Source organism: Asparagus officinalis, chromosome 5 (assembly GCF_001876935.1).
Source record: "Asparagus officinalis chromosome 5, Aspof.V1, whole genome shotgun sequence".
NCBI classification, from domain to species: Eukaryota; Viridiplantae; Streptophyta; class Magnoliopsida; order Asparagales; family Asparagaceae; genus Asparagus; species Asparagus officinalis.
This window is the reverse complement of record NC_033798.1, coordinates 102143619-102153293: the sequence shown is the minus strand read 5'-3', so window position 1 is coordinate 102153293 and position 9675 is coordinate 102143619. Positions and strand designations below refer to the sequence as shown.

At 35.8% G+C, this 9675-nt stretch overlaps 1 protein-coding gene across 1 annotated transcript; it reads right to left on the bottom strand.

The window, feature by feature from the left end:
* On the bottom strand, nucleotides 658–5000 carry LOC109840434 (extensin). Its single transcript, XM_020409082.1, has 4 exons — nucleotides 4454–5000; nucleotides 3895–3992; nucleotides 1079–1149; nucleotides 658–983 (listed from the first exon to the last, which is right to left on the bottom strand). Exons 1-3 carry the CDS (start codon nucleotides 4857–4859, stop codon nucleotides 1096–1098), a joined length of 558 nt encoding a protein of 185 aa, XP_020264671.1. The 5' UTR covers nucleotides 4860–5000; the 3' UTR covers nucleotides 658–983; nucleotides 1079–1095.

The window sequence follows — 9675 nt, the reverse complement described above, 5'->3', positions numbered from 1 at the left end:
CTGAATTAATGATGGAACCCTTAAAACATTCAACAAACCAGGAGATTGATGACAATGATAATATTAATGACTGTGTGGTTGATGATTTCTAAATATTAATGATCCGAAACGATACTTTGGCTAGCACATAAGGGGCCTACAACAAAGTTTTGCCAAAAATCTATATGCATTATTAGATTATCCATCATTATTTTAAGTCTTATTTCTAGTTAAGTCTAATTTGATTTATGTTAAGTCTAAATTTACAGAAAATCCTCAGCATTAAAAAACAACAAATTATACTCAACCAATTATTATGAAAAGGGGTCGGTTTTTGTAATTAAATGTCTAAAAGGGTTGGTTTTGAAAATTTGTCCATCAGGCTTGAGATTGGCCAGGACCCGGATCCTCTCCTCATGAGGAGAGGTCCTCATATCTCCTCATGAGGAGAGAGAGAGATTGAGAGGAGAGAGAAAAACTTCACTCTCTCTCCTCTCTATCTCTCTCTCTCTCTCCTCATGAGGAGACATGAGGACTCTCCTCATGAGGAGAGGATCCTGGTTGGATTGGCCATACCCAAAATGGTCCCAAATTCTCAGTTCAAATCATATGGGAAAGGATAAAGGGGCACGAACAAAGACAATTGCGTAAGGAACCATTATCAAGCAGTGCTCAAGAAAACAGTAAAAACCCACCAAGCTGAATTAATGATGGAACCCTTAAAACATTCAACAAACCAGGGACTTGCTTGGCCATTGGTCAAAATAAAACTGTGACCCATTAATAATTCATTTCATTCCAGGGGACGTACAACAAACAAGCTAATAATATTTTGAATGGCGGCACTTCTGCCCTTCATACGTTATGTAGCCTCATACTACCATTCCCACACTGTAGCTGATACTGCAGCAGCAAGAGGAACAATCATCGGCAAGATCGCTGGAAAAGATCCAAATGGCGATCCTATACTCTACTTTGATATATCAAATCATACAAATGGCATCCTGAATAATTGAGAAATTTGAAAATCTGTTGAAAAGGATTGAGTAAAAGAGGAAATCCCAGCAAATTGAACTTTCGCCTGAAAGAATATGCCTACCCGTTAACATGTTGATATTATACGGTCTGCCCTTTGCTAGCAAGTTCTTTCGACTTACCACCATCCTTGGCCTGTAAGAAACAGAGTAACATAGGTTCATGAATTATTCCAATTCATTGGAATTCATACCATTTTAAATGTATGGGCTGTCTCTATATCAAGTAATGCATCATAATCTCACAACAGAAACAATAACAAGAACGACATATATAACTCAATTATGAATAGGACACGTTGAAGAGGTAGTGGAGTTAAAAAGAAAAATGTTATGCCCATGGGGGGGATCTCAAAAACAGCTAGCATCTAGCCTCTAACCAGTGAAGTCCACTGTCCAGCCGGTAGACAACAAACAAAGCATCATGACCTCTAAACTTAGTAGGAGTTATCATCTGCCTAGCTAAAATATAGAGAGAGATGGACAATGGAATACGAGTGGTTGAAAACCTTTTGAGAGGCAAAAGTTGCTGAAGATGTGATGGCGCTTTGGAGAAACTATGATGCAAAGACAAACCAATTACAGCTATCTATAAAGACTGTGCTGTATTAAACACATTCATCTGAGGATGTGATTCTTATGTCGGGGATGTATCAGCTTTGTCGGGGAGACCTGCCTAGCGTCCAAAGTACCTACCAAAACAAAACAAAAATAATTTGCCTATGTAACTCTTTACAAGGTGGCCTTTCAGGTTAAGAGCTAAAAATATTTACTGATTCTGATGCCAATTGTATGTGAGATGCCTCAGGTCGCCTATGCCCCACTTATGCTACAGGGTCTCCCATTGGATATCTGTCCAAAAAACACCAAGGGCATAGAGCACTTCCAGTAGGAAAAAACTATGATGCTAACATCCTAACAGACTAACCTCTAATTATGAGACTGACCGGTTATAATAATTACGTAAAGAAAGCCCAGTTGTTGAGCAGACATATTGCCATAGAGTAACAATTTCTTGTTCAACTTTGACGTCAAAGTTAAATTTCTGGGATGTTGGCACACAATTAAAGATACATCCACCTTACATGAAATGAGTAAGCCAACTAATTGGTATCAAAATGTACAGTGGACACGGAGAGCAACTCAAAAACATAACCATCCTACAGATGTGGCATCATAAAGGAAAGCCAGATTTGAATTAGATATGATAGAAAACAAAAAAAATAAATAAAAAGGAGATATCTGCAAATTTTAATTTGAAGGTTGAATATTTCCAGTAAAAATTGCTGACTTTCACCTTTCATGGGCCAGAAAGAATGTAGGCATATTAAAAATAATTAACAAGATTTAAAAAGATCACATGAATTTGACTTCGACTAAGAGCACAAGAAAAACAAGTTTTAAAGTCCTTATCGCTGCATCAAAACCTCAAAGTTGTGATGTGGGTTAAAATTTTACCGCAGGTTGAGCGCCCTTTCTTAATGAGTCGAAATCTAAACTCACACAGCAGTATTAACTTTTTTTAAAAGCCACTTTAAAGTTGTGGCCAATGGGTTTTGAAATTGGGTTGTTACGATATCGTCCTAAAGTCCATGCCGTTGCATCAAAACTCCGAAGTTATGGTGTGGATCGATGGTTATAATTTTACGTTTGAACAAGCTACCTATCAAAAAAATATGAAACCATGATGATAGAACATAAGAAATATCATAAAAAGGTAAAATTTTCAACTGTAAGAGCACAAAAACAAAACTATGAAGTCTTTTATTTCATTAAGTACCCCTCCACAGCTACGTCGATACCCTCTATATTAGGCATATAACAGCCTTCCCGTGAGGTCTTCTTTTGTTGTTGAGCAAGACGAGTTATGAGAGTTAGGGTGTAGGAGTTTTGCACTTATGTTATGAGAGGAGTTGGATGGAGCTCATAACTCACCAGGAATCAGTATAGTTCCATTTCATAGATGGAATTAGAGTTCCTTCTCACCCAAAAGTAAGATGGCATTTTTTAAAACTAATTTCCAAAAATAAAAAATAAAAATTACAAAGAGTAACTCCTGGAGATTTTGTGTGTTTGGCAAAAGCTAGAAGTTATTATTGCTCAAATCTAGCCCAACTATTGTTGCCACACTAACTAAGGGTTATGCAACTGCAATTATAGCCTCTCCCATCCCATAAACTTCAATTACTAAAGATCATGAAAGATGGCCCATCAGACAACCCAATCCTAATGTATCACCGCAATAATGGATACAAGAATTCCTCATGAGCAAGAAATATAGAAGGGGTCAAGATTTCCATAGTTTTAGACTCCAGGACGAGTCATTTCCAGCAAAAGCGAATGATGCAGAGCAAATTCCGGTACTAGTATGTGTCTTTTACTTCCAAAGGAGTGAAAAATTCACAGAGTGAAAACTGCACAGAGATGAATGGTCTCCAAATGAGTCTCAAGGTACTACCAAATTCCATCCTTTCACTATATTACTACATTTCCTCCTGCTCTGATGCCCATTCCCGGGCAAATCAATTGTTTAGAGATGGAGCCATCAAACGCAGATTATGGGCAAGTTCAGCGTCGCAACACTTGCAAGACTGTTGGATGAATATAGAAGGAGAGAGAGCAAGAATATACGGGCAAGATTCACTTGCATCATAAAGCGTTTCCAAAGTATTATAGCAATTTAAGAGTTTAGAAACACCATAAAGACTGCAAAAACCAACAAAGCTCTTTCTAACCGGTATTGAATAGATATATTTAGCTTTACTTACTTTCTCAACTCAACAACTATATGAAAATATGACTTGCATTTGCATAAAAGTCTAGCTCCTGAGATGAACATATGCCCAATACTAGTAGCATCAGAGGCAGAAACAGCACTTACAGATCCATTGTTTTCATAATAATCATTCAACGCCCACTGATACCTTGATTGATCTAATCCCAGCCAATCTGCAAGATACTGGTCTAAGCTTGAATGTGCTGCCCAAAACACCAAACACGCATTATAATTGAGTAAATAATTTTCCTCAAGGTTGAAATTAGGAAATTAAAAAAAATAGAAAAAAGGTAGCTAGAACTTTTAACTACAGTATTAATTATTTCACTAAATAGCAAGTGTTAGTGACAAGTCCTGAAAATTTTAACATCTTGTATAGCTTAATTTAGAACTTCGATGACACTCAGAAACGTGAGAAATAAACAGAAAGAGAAGCATTATTGCAAACCGAACAATGAATAATACTAGAGAATTCAATTATACGTGGCAGAAATAAGTTATAGTCTGCTAAATTCTTATAAATCCCAGGAAAAAGAAAGAAGACCGTCAAAAAAATTTATAAACCAGTTACGATGCTGTAGAGATAACTGAGAGTGAAAACAATTCTTAAGTTATTAAAAAAATCCAAAACTCTAAAAATTCCACAGGATCTCATAAATGATACCATTTTGCACTTTAGCAACAGCGTCCCAAAAGAACCCAAACGATCCCGCAGACTTCCCCCCTTTTCCCTTCTCAAATTGCGGCGGAGGAACCTGAACAGGCGGCGGCGGCGGCGCCACCATCGGAGACGGAGGCTCCACCGACGGAGACTTCACCGGCAAAGATACCCCAACCTTAGGGCTCAAATTCGACCTCATCTTCTCTCTAGCGCTAGAGCTCAGAGATCTAAATGTTTCCGACTGCAAAGGGGCCACATTTCTAGGGCTGATCTTAGGGCTCGGGCTCGGACTGGAGCTCTGAGATCTAGAACCCTCCGACGGCCTCGGAGTTGCCGGCGGCGTAATGAAGACGGTGTAACGCCCGGCCTTTCCTATTACCGGCGGCGGCGTCGCCTCTCTCGTTGCCATAGCGGGGAAAATTTAGGATTAATTAGGGTTAGGGTTTAGAGAGAGGACGGTGTGAGCTCGTGAGGTCACTCGCTTGAGCTGCTGCCATTAAAAAAAAGGGGGCTCGAGCTTTTTAAATGGTATCGGATGCTTTCTTTGCTCAGTGGCGTACTTAAGCGTTTTGGGTTTGATGTTTAGTTGGAATAACGAGATTGACACTGTGTCCATGTGGGGGGGTTTTACGCTGAGGCTGTTTTCTGATGAGGGGCAGAGATGTAATTGTAAGAGAGTAGTAGATACACACGCTATTGCTGTGATTTCTGACAGTAGTTTTTTGAGGTTTGAACTGGGCGGTGTGCTTACTCGCCGGTGAGGGTTAAAGCCTCTCTTATAATTCGTCCTACTTTTCAGCTTTTTAAGCGAGCAGTCAAAATTCCTACCACCGGAAATGGGGGCGCTTTTTTGGCCTTTAGTCCGTTCGATTTTTATGGACTGTTTGGTTGTTGTCCGTAAAGTTGTGTATTTATGACACGATTTGTAAAGTCGTTACCCATCTTATTAATTTTACTTTTATATTTTTCTTTGTTTGTTTTTTATTCCATTGTGATCATAAATTGCTTGTTTGTTTTTCAAATGAAACTTTAATTGTTTGTTTGGAAAGTACAAAAAGTGGTCCATAATCAAATGATCATATTGGTTGGAGTTATTTTTTATTATTTTTTCGTGACTTTAATGTCAGCTTTCTCCTAAAATCATGTTTTTTTTTATGAAATCACTTTACAAGCCACATCAGCATATGAAATCACTTTACACTATTTTCACAACTACAAACAAACAATTGAAAGTGATGAAAGCTGATATTGGGACCCATTTTTTACACTTTCCATCCTTTTACATGATAAAAAGAAAAATTCTTCAATGACCCAAAATATGGGACCAATAGGGGGAACAAGTGAGGTGTCTCCCTCCTATTGGATAATGAGTTGGCCATCATTAATGATGGCCAACTCATTATCCAATAGGAAGAGGACACCTCACTTGTCCCCCTTATTGGTCCTATATTTTGGGTCCCTGTAGCAAAGCTCTGATAAAAACATACAACCAAACAGCCCCTTAGGGGCCGCTTGGTTGGTTTCCTAAAAACCAAGAAAATAAAATCGGTACAAGAAAACCAATAAAATAATATTTTTATCCATTTCCATCCCTAAAACTCACCCACAACATCCAATAAAATAATATTTTTATCCTCCAACTCATCTCATTTCATCTCATTTCTTACCTTTAAAAATAAACCAAACACAAAAAATGTGTCACATCATCCAACTCATCACATCTCATCTTATCTTATTTTTAAAAATCACACACATCATCCAATAATATTATGACAACTCATCTCATCTCATTAAACCTTCCTTTCCATTCATTTCCTCAAAAAAAAACAAGAAATTGATTTCCTTAAGTATGTGTTACATCATCCAATAATATACCTCCAACTCATCTCATCTCATCTATTTTCTTATTTTTAAAAATGAACCAAACACAAACAACCTCAAAACATCATCCAATAACATACCTCCAATTCATTTCCTTATTTTTTTTAACCAACCAAACAACCTCAAAACAAGTTTTTTTTAAAAAATCACTCACATCATCCAATAATAAGGTGACAACTCATCTCATCTCATCTCCTATTCTATAGTTTTCTTCTTTTTTAAGCCAACCAAACAACCTCAAAACAATTATTATAGGAAATAGGTTTCCTATTCTTTGATTTCCTAAATTTTTTTTGCGAAACGAACAACCCCTTAATGGTTATCCGCTCAAAATGAATAACAGTATCTTCTTCTTCTTCTTTCCCCTAACTAGTGTGTAACCCATGCACGGTCTCCATTTTTTTATTTTTGCTACAGTAATTCTGTATTTAGATGCAGTTTTGTAAGTACTACAGTAGCATTTTTTAATGCTACAATATCCCGTCTGATCTACAGTGATATTCTGAAACGTTACAATCTCCGCCTATGCTACAGTAATAATGCTACAAATTTTTATTGCAGGATGAATAGTGAATCTCGGATCCCCCGTCTGTGTTACAGTAACAAAATGCTACGGTAATTACTATAGCATTTACTGTAGTATAAATAGTGAATTTTGAATTCTCCCGTTATTATAGAGTAATAGATTTCCTTTTAGGTCACTGCTATACTAATTTCTACTGTAATTTACTTTTTCTCATTTGGACCCCATTTTTTCTCGAATATCTTTTTGTTTTTCTTGCCTTTCCCCTTTTTTAGAATTAATTAAAGTACCCAGTAGTTTTTGGTTTTTTTTTTGAGACAATGAAAACTTGGTAAGGCAGTAGGATCCCGAGTCAATACCCGAGTTCGAGTCCCATGTACAACAACAACAACCAAATTTTTATCCTAAATGTTTGGGGTCGGTTACATAAATCCTATTTTTTTCATTCCATTCTGTTATGGGTCGTATCATCTGTTAAGTTAGTCCTAATCATCCTTCTTAATTGCTTCTAATCAGATCATTCTAGTTCTGTCTCTAGTTTTTCTAGCCCCATTAACTCTAATATTATCGTTTTTTCTAATCGATGCACTAACGGGTCTTCGTTGTACATCACCAAATCATCCTAATCTAGCTTTTACCTTTCATTTTATCCTTAATAAGAGCAACATCTAATTTACTATATATGCACTCATTTCTTGTCATATCTTTTAATGTATACCCATAAGACCATCACAATATTCTTATTTCTGCTACACTTATTTTTTGAACATGTTATTTTTTTAATTGCATAACATTCTGACCCATAAAAGCATAATCGGTCTTATAACCATCATATAAATTTTCCCTTTAGTTTCATTGGTATCTACAATCACGTAAAACTCCTGAATCACTCCTTCATTTCAACCATCCCGATTTGATTCGATGCACAACATTATCCTATATCTCACCAATATGTCTAATGATTGATCCTAAATAACGAAAATGATTAGTTTTAGGTGTTTCTTGGCCATTAATATATACCATAGGCTCTCTTCCTTTCTAGTATCACTAAAAATGCACTATATATATTCTGTTTTTGTTCTACTTCTAAGACCTTTAAATTCAAAACTTGCGATCTCCATCTTTCTACTTTAAAAATAATGTCTCTTCTAGTTTCATCAATTAACAATATATCATCGGCAAATAACATACATTATGGGAGTTCGAGTTCCCTATCCTTACCAATAAACCCCGTAAACTGGGTCCCCCTACCTTGCCCGACCGCCAAGATTAGTAAAATATTTAAGGAACATGGCTTAACGCCGCGGGCCTTTCAGAGGCTCGCTGCCTTCGTCACCCACCCGCTTTCGGGGGGGGGGGAGGTCGGGAGTGTTGCGGCATAGACTATTCAGTAGATAACTTTGCTCATAATCGAAGTTAACCTCACTCTAATAATCAAAGTTACATTGACCTATGAATCACAAAGTTAAAGGGGGTTTATAATAATCTGGACGTTTCCTGATAACCTCTAAACTTATAGGGAGTCTTTTTAATAAAATATCAAAGTTCAATGGTTTTTTCTGCTAACACTTAAACTTAATGGAGGTTTTCTCATAACCGGATTTGATATTTTCAAATTTATGAAGGGTTATCCAATAATCATACAAAGTAGAGGGGGTTCCCTGATATTTAGCCTAATAAAAACTGGCTATCAATCCTCGCATTAAAAGGGCAAAATCTAATAGCAAACTCTTATTTAGAAAAAGTAAGATCTTACAATTTATAGAAATAAATTGATTTTATAAAACTCATAAAGAAAAAGAGTAACAATGCCATGATAATTTACACAAATAAATCGATTTTATAAAACCCATAACGCTCCGTGATTCCGCGGGTCTTGTCGTGCAAATGGATTCATAACAATGTCATGTCCAGTCCTGATCGCAAGATAGCATGGTACTCATGAATTTTTAATTTATTTTTCATTTTATGTTCACTTTAAAAGTACTATTTCGAAAAAAATCTTTTTATGGTCAGTATTACCTTTAGTTTTTTTAAATATTACATGTTATCCTAATTTATTCTAATTTTAATCACACCTTATCTAATTCCACGTGAACTATTTGTAGGTCAACAATTTAAAAAAAGTTATTTTGAATATTTCAGTTAAAACTTAATCTATCCAAATACTAATTATATCCTATATTAACTCCATATGAACTACCTATAACTCAAAAATATAGAAAAAAATAAGATTAAGAAATTATACGTAGATAACATATTATAATATATTAAGTATTATAAAAAAACCCAAAAGTTTCAAAATTTGCATATAATAGTCTTAAAAGTTTAAAATTACACAAAACACATTGACTTTTTTTAACTTAAAAACAAACATGATATCTAAAAATTTAAAACTTGTAATTAACACCCTCAACATTTTAAAAATTATAAAAACAACCTCAAAAGTTTAAAGGCTAAATTACATTTATATACCCTATGTGTTTCGCTCTTGAAACAGTTATATACTCTAAGTTACAAAATATAGCAAAAAATACCCTGAGTTGGCAAAATTTTGTAAGTTGGTACCTTCTGTTAACCAGCCGTGAGAATATTTTTTGGAATATTCCCACGTGTTGGACCTATGACCAACTTGAATACTTCTTACTCTCATTTATTGTATAATTTCCTGTATTACCTACCCCCGGCGCAAAATTAGATTATTTTCATCATCATTATCTTCTTTTCGTGGCCTTCAACTTATTCTTCCTCTTTAATATGAGTAACAGTAGAAAATAAGAGCTTTCACTATGTTGTGTGTGTGTGGGGGGGGGGGGGGGGG